Source organism: Toxorhynchites rutilus, chromosome 3 (assembly GCF_029784135.1).
Source record: "Toxorhynchites rutilus septentrionalis strain SRP chromosome 3, ASM2978413v1, whole genome shotgun sequence".
NCBI classification, from domain to species: domain Eukaryota; kingdom Metazoa; phylum Arthropoda; class Insecta; order Diptera; family Culicidae; genus Toxorhynchites; species Toxorhynchites rutilus.
Genome location: NC_073746.1, coordinates 328739307 through 328754083, shown reverse-complemented (window position 1 = coordinate 328754083; position 14777 = coordinate 328739307). Strand labels below are relative to the sequence as shown.

The window sequence follows — 14777 nt, the reverse complement described above, 5'->3', positions numbered from 1 at the left end:
AGTTGCCTCGTGTCCTTGGCCCTGCAATTGTTTTTATACACTAGGGCACTGAGTGAGCCAAAGAAATCCTCCATTGGGCGGCACTGGGGCAAGTTGATAGAACAGTGAATTATCTATATTGTGATGCTAAAACAAGTTTTGTGCCTTCAATCAATTCCGAAATACAGCTGGTTTTGTGATTCCGGATTCTAAATGAATCAAGATTTAATCAACAGTACGAAGGGAAACATCATGAGAAAGGCTGGGTTCGTCTTCTGATTGAAGTTATTCATTAACTTTACTAAAACAGCAACACAATAATGTATTATGGACTACGTTTGTGAGTACTTTATTATGCTTCGATATAACGTACAATTCGATACAACGCACAATTTTGAAAGTGAAATGTACGTTATATCGAAGTTTACCTGTATATATTTTGGAAAAAAAAATCATTGTAATGGGGGCGAAGTCTCCATCTAAGGAGGATAAGGAACCGAGGCGGCCTCAAGCCGCCGAGGTGACGCAACCTTAGTCGGCCACAGACCCGTCGTCGGAAGCCATAAGTTTATCTGGTGCGTCAAGTTCGTAATCAGGCAATCAAAATGCATTATTAACCGGGCAAACGTATTGCACCACGTAAATGTATGCCGTCCGACGCTTGCTAACCCTCGGTCGGGCATAACTAAAGGATCGTCTCCTATGTTTCAAACAAACCGGGCAATCGGTCGAACCCAGGTTTGCTTGCGAGAGGCCGCCGCTTCGGTTCATCATCTTCGTTAAATCAGGACTTCGCCTCTATTACATTGACCTCAAAATAAAATTCATCACGAAATAATAAATTCATGATCATGATCGGGTAAATGTCGCTTTCGGGTATTTGTTATATTCGGGTAAACGTTGCATTCGGGTAAATGTTACATTCGGATAAATGTCTATTCGGGTATATGTCGCATTCGGGTATTTGCTACATTCGGGTATGTGTTACATTCGGGTAAACGTGTTTCGGGTGAATTGTATTCGGGTGATTGGAACACAACCAATTTTTCGATACGTAAATTCGATACGATACGCTCGTGAATTGGCTGAACTGTGAAATTATTCCAAACCTACGGAGTATGCTGTACTAAAACTACGTCTGACAATCGATGGGAAACCCGGAGGTGGTGGAACAGCAAGGGCAGCTGATCCTGAAGACCCATTCCATGAGGTTATGCACAAAAGAGCCAAATTTCAAATCGAATTTTAGGAGAACATTGAACACTATTCAAATAAGCACTAATTATAACATCAATTCTTTGAAACGAATTTGATTTTTATGCACCAACCTTTGAGAGGGCCGAGTTTGAAAAACTACATAGGGTAAATGATCTTGGTTTGTCCGATTAGGGGTGTTTTACGCAACTAGTAAATGCAAATCGATTTTTCTTCATGAAAATCATATATAATCGATAAGAGTTTGGGTTTGTTGAAAAACCCCCATTTCAAGTTGCCAATACAGTAGAACCCCGATTATCCGCGACATAGTCAGGCTAGCTCACCGTGGATAACGAAAATCGCGGATAACGCGATATACGACTAAAAATGAGGTGTAAACACGAAATAAAGACATTTCCGCATGAAGACTATGTTTTATCAGTACAGAAAACATTAAACTATCCTCCTGCAGGGTCGTCTGCATCAGTGGTCAGGTAATATGAAAGCTATGACCAAAAAAAAGAGCAAGCGCCTACGTCTCATTGACAAATTTTGGGAAGCTCTATAGAATTACTATGGAGCTCGCTTGCGCGGATAATCCGTACTGCGGATCATCCGCTCGTGGATAGTCGGGGTTTCACTGTACTACCATAAACAGTTGAAATTATTAAATATTTTATGTTTTTTAACTATTTTCCTCAAATAGAAATTATGAGCATGGTTTGACCACCTCTGATCATAGTTTGTCCAAACAATGATCATGGTTTGTCCGGTTTTAGAAATCACCATTTTTGAATGAAAACATTCGAATTCTCAAGAAGATGTTGCATTTATCATTGCTTGAGTTTACTGTCATCGTATTAATCCATTCATAATTTAAGTTTTCTTCAGAATATTCCATTTTCTTGGGCATTTCAAAAGTGTTCACCTCAACACACTAACATACAGAAACTTTATTTCTGCTATGTGCGAAGGAAACAGTAAACAAACTGCAGCGCGCCAAGCTGTTGCCATGGTAATCATGTGGACAGAACAACATTATTGAATTGGACAACTCATGATCAGATTTGAGTTCATCGAAATGCGTCATTTTAATGGTTTAGCTATGTAAATCTGATACAAATGGTGTGCAAGCATGATGTTTACAATATTTGTAAGTGTTATAATCCAGAAAAGGTCTGAATACGTGCGGAATAATCATCTGGTGATCGATTAAAAGTTAGCTTGAATGAGGGGCGCATTGACACCAATAGATGATGTGTTTTATAATCCTTAAAACATGTGATTCCGTAAAAATATACTATAAAACTACTGTAAATCATGAAAAAGACAATTTTATTTATATGTTTTGAAACATACGAGTACCTGATTTGACAAAGATGAGTTGAATTGGAGGATTCAAAAAAGTGGACAAACCATGATCATATTTTCGACTGGACAAACCAAAATCATTTACCTTAATTATATTTAAAATAATTTAGATTTTCACTATTTTCATATTCCTTGAGATATCTCTGCACTTGTTAATTAAACTTCAGTGTCTATATACCATTGAATGCATAATTAAAAACTTGTTTGAAATGCCGTGGGTAGACCTTGGTTTCATTTTGTAATTTATTAAAAACAAACATTTGAAAAACAGGAATTTTGATGCATTGTAACGTCACCGAAATAGAGCATTTTTTAGTTTATCAGATGAACTTAAATTCAAACATTTTTATACTTGCAAACAAGAAGTTAAGAGTTAATTTGTTAAGATTTTTAGAGTTAATTTTGTTAAGATTAAGATTAAGGTTAAGATTGGTCCGCAAATAGAGGAGTATGAACTATCTCAGGAAGTTGTTGTCACGTCACGCAAAGTATACGATCCATTCTAGTGTGATGTGACAACGTTTTCAATCACTACACTTTTTTTTTGTGTTTTCATGTATAAATCACACAAAATTAAACGATGTTATAGTAAAATTGAGAAAATTTCCTACAAGAATCATTAGTTGTAGAATATTTGTGTTTCTCTTATTATCCATCAAATACTTTTGTGACGTGCCAACACCTGTTGGATTTTCTATTTAGGAGCTCAGGAAACGATTTCCAAATTATCAATTCCTTGAAAACTAAAAAACACCTTTTTTCTCGAAGTTTTTTTTTATCTGTATTATAGTGACTTTCAACGATTTTGGCTGGTTCGTCACTTTTACTTCAATTTTTGGAAGAATGTCGTGAGTGAGAATTGAACTCGTGACCTTTAGCGTGAGAGGTATGGATGTTACCACTACGCCAGATCGCCTCCACTTCTCGAAGAAGTAATTTTCAATTTTAAAGTAAAATAAATACATTGTTGAATCCTTAGAATTATACAATAGATTTCACTCATGTTTAGTGACATTCTCTGAATTTGGGCAATAAATCTTTTTCTCTTAAATACTCCAATTAACAATTTCTAATTGCCTACAACTTCGAATTGATCTATATAAAGCCTAATTTTCGAATACACTTCGCGGTGGAAACGAAATGAAATGTATCCGCGATGACAACGGTACGGTATCGACATCTGGCTTCGAAATTAGTTTCCCACTAAAACTCATCATTATAATATCAAATTATCTTCAGATAAAATTTTTGTATGAGATTATTACATCACATGAAGAAAACAAAGTTTTCCATTTTCATGAACACCAGTTTGATACGAAGAAGTTAATTTTCATTAATGATTTTTATTTGAAATGTGTTCATTCTGCCTGAAAACGCATTATTATCTACGGCACTTCACTCACTCGTAAAACGTAGTTCAATGGCGTGCCGTTTATTTCGTTTCCACCGAGAAGTGTATTCAAGAATCAGGCCCATAGTAATTTTTGTAACTAATACCTCCAACTCATTTACTAATAAACAGAAATCTAATTAAATTCTGTTTTTTTTTTCTTTTCAAGAGCACAACCATTCAAACTTTGTTGTTGTTGCCGTTTCGTTTAACTCTTATCTTTGACGAGGGACCCATACCTTGCCATTCAGCATTGAATCTGGGACTAAGGAGCGCACACGCGAATAGCGTAACAACACCTGACTTTTTGCTGTTTCGGACTGTTAAACATTAATGATTAATTTAATTAATAACAGTTCTGTTTCAAAACATACAAATGAACTTTGTTCAAATGTAGAAAATCCGTACGATATGGGCATTGGGTATAGATGTCCAGCAGAAGACGAATATCGTATTCCGATGCCATTTTGGAATCGAGAATGGAGACTTTCGGCTCGTTAAAAACGGATCTAAAAGACCAGAAATGGCAAGAAATCCCACAATACACACAGATGCATACAAAGAGTTAATCAAAAGTTTCTAACAGCAAAATCAAATGCGTTCCCCCAGTAGTGAGCGCTGCTCGATAAGCCAGGTTTGTCGAGCCATCTTAACAAGCGTGAACGTGTTAAATAACCACGTGTTGAATAATCACCGGCCATGTACTACTGGTAACAGGTAAATTTAATTTATATGGCTAATTTTGATGAACATACCATCAGCAAATAAAATTGCCCTGTTTTGTTATGTTTCGCAATCTAAAAGAACATTGAACTCATTTTCCATATAGGTTAAAGATATTTCATTCCTTTGCTTTAAGCAATGAGAATGCAAAATGGCGCTCAAACGATAAAATGAATGAAACGACTAAGAAAAACGACACAATATTATCAAATTGTCAGGGTTGTGACACCTTTCATTTGACACTACTAAAAATTCGATAGGAATCATCGTTCCTAAGATACAAAAGGGGGTAGATACAGTACCATCGGTTGGGTTAGGACCACCTTACCCTATATGATGGACCATTGGAAGGGGATGGGGAGATCTCAGAAGAAATTGAGAAGTATTCAAAGTAATGAAAGACATGACAAATAGTATATAGCTTGCTACAATACGGTGAAATTCATATTCAATATATCTTATTGGTTTTGTGACGCTTTGTGGAGACTTTTTTCGCACAGAGCGTGTTATCACGTCACAAAATGCATGCCGATTTTTGCAAAGATCTTGCGAGTTCTCTAACCCTTTCGCGTACGATTTAATTTTCAAAAGAGCGGATTAAATTTAAACGCTTCGGTGGGTCACGCATCGAGTAATTTCACTACTCTGTTGAGCGTCTTAGCGCCTTGTAATATGCAAGAGCACCACGAGAGACACTCGATGTTGTACGTTTTGGCACAATCATTTCACATCGAGTGAGACTCGATGTTGTACGTGAAAGGGTTAAAAAACTGAATATACAGGAATCCACGTTCATCTTTTGTTGACAAATCATAGAACGAAGTTTATCTTTATGCTTTGAAACGGAACTGAAAATACTACATTAATGTTCTTAAGTCGGAAACCACAGAAGTTGTCTGGTCACAAAAGTATTGGACTGGGAACAGGCGAATTCAACTGTAAAATATTCTCCAACTGATGATTCTTGTAGGAATTTTTCTAAATTTTACTTTAACATCGTTTACTTTTTGGGAATCGTGTGATTTATACATGAAAACTAGAGGAAACTTGTTTTTGTTTGCAAATGTTTTGCAATTTCATACCTAAAAAGCAAACAAGAGGGCTAGCTAGATAAATTTCAAGGTACAAGTCTTTCCCAAGGAGTGGAATCCGGCCTTTTGTTCCGGAGCTAAGGCATTTTAAGAAACATTGATTGTGAAGGACAAATTGAAGAAGAAGGGTGGAACAGCAAGCTACTAGAAGTGGAGAAACTGTTGGTACAAAATTTTCGCGACTGACTTTTTCCTTGTTCAATAATTTGTTTTTCCTCCGTGTACTTATATTTTGGAATCATTTACGAAAAACTGAAAGTAAAACCGGGGTCCTCCGTAGCATAAATGGCTGCTTACTGAACAAACGATCTCGAGTTCAATCCCAGGACTCTCCAATGATTGATTGACCATTGTAAAGCCGTTATAATAGAAAAGATAAAATCCATCAATTGGAAATACATTCCCGATAGTTTGATTTGTATGACAGGCTTCAAAATCGGACCCATATTTACAATCCGCTCACCCATCATTAGTGTGAGGAGAATCTGATTTTTGCGAGAAGCGTATATGATCAGCGTATGCTAGGTATAGGTTCCCGAGAAGAAACGGAAATGTTTCATAGTTCAATTACTTACTATTCGCTTCTCCGTTTGTGTGCTCTGCCCCAGATAACAATCGGGCAATAAAACACGGTACGGTTGACACTATCAATGTCCGCAGAACTTTATGCACTTGACTTGACGGTAAATAAATTGTCAGCTTCTCCCTCTGACCCCTCACTCACATGGATATCCCAAACCAAGCAAAGTAATTGGCATACGGTATATGTTCGAAATACGAGTACGAGTCGTTCGTTGGAGACTCTCGACGGACCGGTCCGGGCCTGTTATAATTCACATCACGAGATGTTCTATTCTGGGATTGATTCCGGCGATATATTTACATCTTCATTTCTATCGTCACATTCGTGCAATATTTTCCGCATGCCATGTAGCGTTACAGCTTCGAGAGATCGGTGGTCACGAGATGATTATTACCCCACAACGCGTCGTTGCGTCGATTTGTTCTGATTGTCGCTTTTTCCGCCATCCCTTCCCACCCACACTTATGGATTAATAATAGCAGCTGAAGCGGGACCGGCAAAAGATGCCCCAAAGTGTGAGGATGTGTGTGCGTGGGTTTATATTCGCGACAATAATTTAAACGATCGATGATGATGTGGTCCGTTAAGCACGTGTCTAACCCTCGGAGCTCATGTGACCCGGAAATGACACGTCAAAGATGTCCCGGGAGATAGGAGGGAGGGACCCGAGTGAATTACGTGCGACCTTTGATGCCGTTGGTTTGAACTTGCAATGTAATGATATCACTTGGCAGGGAAAAGGTGAAAAGGAGTTTGTCAAAACTAGAGACGCGATCTTGACTACAATAAACTTGCGAAATGTGACCACAAACTACAACTAGCGTATCTAAAACATTTGTTTTGCACCATTCAACCCATAGCTTATTAATTGTCTCAAACTTACTGCTTCATCAGGTTAGTCCGTGGACAAACGTTATTCAGCTTGCTGTTGTGGGTGATGTAGCGGAGTCCCTGTTGCCACAGCTGACGCAGAAGAACGAAACGTAGATAATGTAATTTCGAACATTTAAATTTGAAGGGAGAGATTTTTAGATTTCCCCATTCCTCACAACTGTGGTTCTCTGAAACGCCGAATTAAATCATTCCAAGGCTTCTCCTGTTCCCGACAATTGACAGTCAGTTAGGTATATACGAGAGCTACCACCAGGCTGTTGTTATTTAATTTGAATTTCATTTAAAATTTACTTCGACGCACGAGCACAGGAAACGATAGAGCGGAATCGTCGTGTACCAGGATGGATGAACAAAAAGTGCACCCTGAGGCACGTTAAGGGAAACGAAGTGATAAATAGTCCATGAATTGAGATGCATTCTACCTTCCCTCTCCATCGCAAGGCGGAGGACGAAGAGGAGGATTAGTGCCGCGTTCCCAACGATAATGGAATGAGCGGTCTCTGGCATAGCGTTGGTGGTACCCAGATTGGAACAAGTTCTGTATGATGCAAATAACGGGGAACGCCGTCTGATGCTGGGATTGCGAAAGTCTTGCATGTGGTATTGCTGTGAGCTACACCTGCTTTCTGATCGTAGTCTGTGTGTCTAATAATGTTGATAACGAATTCTCAATTTCATCCAACAATGGCAGGATTGTTCCATCCGACAATGTAATAACCTCATGTTCCAAGCTCACAGAAAAAAAGAAATCTGTCGCTTCAATGAAGAATGCGGCATCCGATAATAAAACATTACTCTCAGATAGTGAATTCATCTTGAACATCTTGAAAATTATGTTCTCTGTACACATTGGAACTCGCGCAGAAAGTTGAAATTTTCTCACGCTCATTCATGTGCCATCTTCATTTATCTTGCAAGATAAAATCTTTCGTTTGAGCGATCAGTTCATAACATCCGTAGCAAACGGTCGTGATGTACTCGAATCTTTTTGTCAATTTCAGTAGTGCATACTTGTCTAGTATATATTTAATTCAAACAAGAGAAGTATCAAGATACAATAATTGAATAATTGAGAATGATAACAAATAATTCTACAGTTCCGGGGAGTAAAAAGCTGCTCTCTGTCAATCAGTTTTAATATTATAGTCTTAAATTTGAATAAAGGGTGTGTCACATCAAATTGCATCACGGAAAAAACGCTGTAGAAATTCGCCCAGTAGACCGATCCTTTTGAAAATTTTAGACAGTAAAATAAAAACTATTAAACAACTTTTGGCATTTTCTTTTTATTCATACTTCGAGCCCAAGCCCGTATGCTCGCACCTTCCTCTTTAGCCCGTCCATTAGGTTCTGTACAACGTCAGGTTGTAGTTTTTTTCGAACAGAAATCCATTTTCTCTTGAAGTCCGCCTCCGATTTGACAACTTTTGGGTTCTTCCGGAGGGCCTGCTTCATATTCGCCCAATATTTCTCTATTGGGCGAAGCTCCGGCGCGTTGGGCGGGTTCATTTCCTTTGGCACGAAGGTGACCCCGTTGGCTTCGTACCACTCCAACACGTCCTTTGAATAGTGGCACGAAGCGAGATCCGGCCAGAAGATGGTCGGGCCCTCGTGCTGCTTCAATAGTGGTAGTAAGCGCTTCTGTAGGCACTCCTTAAGGTAAACCTGCCCGTTTACCGTGCCGGTCATCACGAAGGGGGCGCTCCGCTTTCCGCAAGAGCAGATCGCTTGCCACACCATGTACTTTTAGGCAAACTTGGATAGTTTCTGTTTGCGAATCTCCTCCGGAACGCTGAATTTGTCCTCTGCGGAAAAGAACAACAGGCCCGGCAGCTGACGAAAGTCCGCTTTGACGTAGGTTTCGTCGTCCATTACCAGGCAATGCGGCTTCGTCAGCATTTCGGTGTACAATTTCCGAGCTCGCGTCTTCCCCACCATGTTTTGCTATTCGTCGCGGTTAGAAGCCTTCTGAACCTTGTATGTACGCAGGCCCTCCTGCTGCTTGGTCCGCTGGACGAATGAACTTGACAAATTCAGCTTATTGGCGACATCCCGGACCGAACTTCTCGGATCACGTCTAAACTGCTTAACTACGCGCTTGTGATCTTTTTCACTGACGAAGCATCCATTTTTGCCGTTCTTCACCTTCCGGTCGATGGTTAGGTTCTCGAAGTATAGTTTTAGTACACTGCTGACCGTGGATTGGACGATTCCCAGCATCTTACCGCTGTCCCGATGTGACAACTCCGGATTCTCGAAATGAGTGCACAGGATTAATTCACGACGCTCTTTTTCGTTCGACGACATTTTTCCAAATTTACGAAAAATTGACAGTGAAGCATGGCTAACGTGGTCTATACACTCTTATCTGATTATAAGCGAAAGCTGAAGATATAATTCCTAAAAATTAAATTTCTACAGCGTTTTTTCCGTGATGCAATTTAATGTGACACACCCTTTATATAGGATTGGGAAAAAGAAATATCGTATTTCTGATCCAAATTCGACGCTTTATTTCACATACTCAAAATTATCCAATTTATGTCAAATATGCGCCGTTTTGTTCGCAAACTTGTTGCCATTTAGAAGGCAACTTCATTATCCCCCCCTTATAAAACCCCCCTTCTTATTTGCGAAAAACTCAGACAGCCAGTTTTCGCAAGCCTCTTTTGAGGCCAACTTATTATCACCAAGAGCGTTTTGCATGGACCGGAAGAGATGATAATCACTTGGAGCCAGGTCCGGACTATACGGTGGGTGCAATAGGATATCCCATCCGAGCTCCCGTAGCTTCTGGCGGGTCATCAAAGATGTGTGAGACCGAGCGTTGTCCTGGTGGAAAACAACATCATTCCTATTGATAATTTCTGGCCGCTTCTGGTCAATCGCCTGCTTAAAACGGTCAAAAGCTGCTCATAGTAGAGAACCGACTTGAGGGTCTGCTCATAGTTGAGCAGCTCATAGTGGATGATTCACTTTCAATCCCACCAACACACACAGTGTTGGAACACTTGCCACCGCTTTAACCGAAGTTTCCATCGATAATGTGAAGAATATGATTGCTGAAAATCGACTTTGAAGTTAAAGAGAAATTGCCTCTGAACGCTCAATGTCACTCGAACCATTTGATGGCATTTTACACGATTTTTTGGCATGAAACGCCGCTCATCTGTTTTTTAAGAGATCTGAATCTTTTTCAAAAACCTAATTGTGTTTAGGTCGCTGGGGAAATGCTTAAACGGGTCAATTCCGACCCCACATTCATAGAATGCATTATAACTTTTGATGAGATTTGGATATACGTATCTAACGAATCAAATCTGCTAGCAAACTTTCAAATGCGCGTTGGAACATAGAGAGAGTAAAATAAAACACGTCGAAGTCAATCAGCAATTGAAGTGATATTGACTGTTCGCGGTGTTATGTATTCGAAAATAAGAATAAAGTATATTTATCTGTGCGATATGCAGCGTTTGAGAGAGAAATTCAAGTTGAAGGCCAGTTATATGAAAAAAATCACATGGATATCGCTCGAGGATAACGCTCAACTTCAAAAACAGAGCCTTGTAAATTCACTTTCATTGACAAATTGTCTTTAAATAATGAATCTACTTCATTCCAAATTGCAGATTATTCTAGCTGTCTTATTATATTGTTGCTTTCTTTTCGTGCACAATAAAGAAAATATTTGCCCACTTTCGTGCATACTTTTGACGTAGGATTACGTCTTTCGGTAACATATTGGGGGCTCAAATTGAGAAACGAAAATAGATCGCATCGTGAAAATTGCCCAATTTCAAACACTTATTACTTGGTCATTTAATGATGGATTCATGATATTTTCACGTCAATCGATTTGGGTGATTGGGTAAGATTGTACCATGTCAATGAAGAAAACACGATCTGATTGTATATTAGGGTGCCAATGAAAATGGTCATCTCGAATTTCAAAAAGTTACCCCATAAAAAAAGTTCACCACCTCGGGGGTTTCGAAATTTTTTTGTTGATGCCAAATGTCTTAAAATTGCATAAAACGTCGAGATCTAGTGTCATCTCGAATTTTTTTTTGTCAAAAATCAGCATTCCGAGACTTCGGAGTACGAAACGAAAAGTATGGTTTTGGGTACCAATAAAAATAGTTATCTAGATTTTTCATTCGGATTATTTACCCTATGTAAAATATTAGCTCATTCGGGGTTCATTTATTGGTGTCGCAGACGTTATAATTTGAGTTTTTTGAAAACCGAAAACTTTTTTTTGTCGAAAATCAATTTTTCAGGCAGAAAAAGACAAAACGTGCCAAAAAACATTTTTTTTCACAAAAAAAATATCGAGATAACTGTAAATCTCGACGATTAATGCAATTTTAAGACATTTGGCATCAACCTTTTTTTTTTTTTGAAAACCTCGATTTTCGATGATTTTTCGTTTTTCAAAAAAAAACTAAATTTTTAACTTTTGTGACAGCAGTAAATGAAGTCCTAATGAGCTAATATTTTGCATATGATGTATTATCGTGCAAATCAACATGTTGTAGCAAGTTCCGAATGAAAAATTGGGATAACTATTTTTATTGGCACCCAAAACTATACTTTTTGTTTCGTACTCCGAAAAAAAAGTCCCAGAATTCCAATTTTTGACAAAAAATTTTTTTCGAGATGACACTAGATCTCGACGTTTCAGGCAATTTTAAGACATTTGGCATCAATTTTTTTTTCGAAAACTCCGATTTCTTTTACTCCCCCCTTGGGTGATTTTTTGATTTTCAAAAAACTCAAGCTTTGACTGCTTTGCACCACTCTCCCTTAAATCTGATTGAGCTGATAAATTGCATAAGGTGTTTTTTCGAGGTGGTGAACATTTTTTATGGGGAAACTTTTTGAAATTCGAGATGACCATTTTCATTGGTACTCTAATATACACTCGACAAAAAAAATAGGAACAGTATGAGAAGTCGAACTTTTTGGGCGGTTTTTCAAATGCTGTAACTTTGTGAAAAATCAACACATGAAGATGGGATGCACAATTTTTTTCAGCTTAAACTTTCTAGTTTTGAAATATTATACAGGTCGGACTCGATTATCCAGAGTATTGATTTTTTTCACTCCGGATAATCGAATCATAAAAAAACTCTCTATCTCTCTCTTTTCTCTCGGTAAAGGTAAAATAATTAAGATTTGTACTTATTTATTAAACGGTTTTATCTAGCTTGACCCGTTTGTATGTTTGTGACTTTCTAACTTTGTAACTTTGTCTGTAGCGTTGTATCACATTAATAGAAATTTAACCACCTTTCTGTTCACCGATTGATTTGAAATTTGGAACACATATTTATCTCTGGTGTCATATATATATATATATATATATATATATAAATATATATATATATATATATTTTTTTTTTTTTTTCTTCAAAACTTCATCAAAGCACTGAGCGAAATTAAAACAGCACCACTGCGTTTTTTGGCGATTTTATTCAAAATTCCCTATATAAATATATGATTTTGCATCACAGCTTATTTTTGTCCTGTTTATCATCTTTAGCCTACATTATAATGGTTATTGTGTGGACTAATTACATTTAATTTCAACATTTCCATGGGTGCGAGTCTGATTTTCTTCGTTTTTCTACAACAAATTATTACAGCTGATGACTAACATGATCATTTCATTTGTTATGAATGAGATAAAAAACACGGATTAATCTTGATCAAAAGGAGTAAATTTTCCAATTTGGAGTTCATATGCTTTTTTCTGAAAATATCTATCTTAATTGTTGTTATACTATACACAAATAAATTATGTTAATGTGTTATACAAGATCTATTGATATCAAGAGATTCCCGATAAAATTAAAACGTTTGTTGATAGTTTCCATCTATATACTGGGGCTTGTAAAAATATAATTTTGTTGATTGACTTCCATAAATCTATATTCGAAACTCCTGGGATTAATTTGAGCTCAGAGTCTGTGAAAATCCCAAGCAAAAAAAAACAGGAAGCGCTTCGCGGTCATTCATTTCGAGCAAATTTCAACTGTAAACAGACAAAGTGCAATGTTGCTCAAACATAGCATACGTTTAATCCAATTTGTTAGCTACACAATTATCCTTCCGTGCGGATATTGCAATCCGATTATTGATCATTTGTCATCATTTATACATGTTTGCTACCCCTGTACCCATGTTTTGTTGGCCTCTCGGCTTCATCCAACTCTCTTTTTCTCTCCGAGTGTCGTTTGATAAGTTTCTGGTCCAACGCTATTCCGTATCACAGAACGAACAAAAATTCCACCACCCATCCCTGAAGGTCGCTTGTTAAATCGTTGATCTTGCTTGAAAATCAATTTTTCCACCTCATAAAATACCCCATTCCCTCTCCTCTCACGTTCGTCAGCCTCTCTATCAAGGCACGTACGTTCGCAGATGTAAACGAGGACTGGAAAAATGCTAAAATCTATATATAAACACGTCAATGCTAACCAATCACGACGGTGGTCCACCCGACAAGATTGGAATGTCCCTTCGAGTGGGGGAAAGGAGAATGGTAGGAGAAAAAAAAAGGAAAAAAAAACCCCAGACCAACTTGATCATGGCACGCCGATACAACGTCACAATAAGCCATGGCAACCGAAGCGACCTTCCAAACCGGTCAGCTCAGCTGGGATGGGTCCTCAGTGGGCCACGTGGAAAATGATGAACGTATCATCCCACTCTTTGTTAGTTAGTCGCTTGCATCCAGGAAAAAATGTATTGAAATTAGTTCGGCTTTGAAAAGTTTTCCTGGATCGCATCCTTTCAGGTCCGGTTACCGGGAAAACCCCTTTGGCATCCACGGGTCTGTTGCTATTCGATTGAGATTGTTTTGATTGTCCTGCTTGCAAACCAAATTGGGAAAACAAAACCGCATGCAAAACAAGTCACAAAAATTAAAGGCATGCGAATGTATATACAATGTGCGGTGCATTTGTGAAATCATAAGACATAAAACGTTAGGAACACATTTCCACCACCACGTAACATTCACGAAAGAGACAAGAATGACGAAGGAACAAAAACTTACTGCTTTCTGAGTGCAGTCATTGGGCAAATGTTGTTCGCTTTGCCGTTGTGTGTGATTTTCCTTAGCCCGTCTAACCAGATCTAGTAGAAAAAAATGCATAGAGAACAGAGAGAGAGAGAGAGAGAAGTAACGTTGAAAAAAAAATTAGAAATGGTTGAGCTTCATTTCTCCTGGAATCGATAACTACCGGAGGCTGTTTTCATCCTTAATGGAGACGCACGGCAGTTTCACAATAATTCATGAAACCATTCTCTTCGGGAGCGAGCTTCCGGGAAGGAAAATGATTTTATAGAATGGACTCATTTTCTGTAAATAACTGTATCTTCTTGTGCTCCCGTTGAAGCAAAATGTCACGTTGAAAACACGAGATAAATATTCAACGCAGAACTGCAGAATCACATGACCTGTTAACGTGAATCTCTCATCATCATTATAATCACCACCACCATCATCATCATCATCATCATCGTAATCGGTACATCGCGT

General features: G+C 38.2%; 1 protein-coding gene across 3 annotated transcripts in view; it reads right to left on the bottom strand.

The window, feature by feature from the left end:
* The window catches only part of LOC129779379 (1-phosphatidylinositol 4,5-bisphosphate phosphodiesterase), a 128110-nt gene that overhangs the window by 28447 nt on the left and 84886 nt on the right, over window positions 1–14777 (bottom strand). For 2 of the 3 annotated variants that reach the window (XM_055786812.1, XM_055786810.1), the window contains exon 5: window positions 7218–7297. In XM_055786812.1, the coding sequence (XP_055642787.1) occupies window positions 7218–7297 (80 nt within the window). Of the gene's footprint in view, window positions 1–7217; window positions 7298–14291; window positions 14372–14777 lie in introns of all 3 variants that reach the window. The other variant, XM_055786811.1, reaches the window with a different exon arrangement.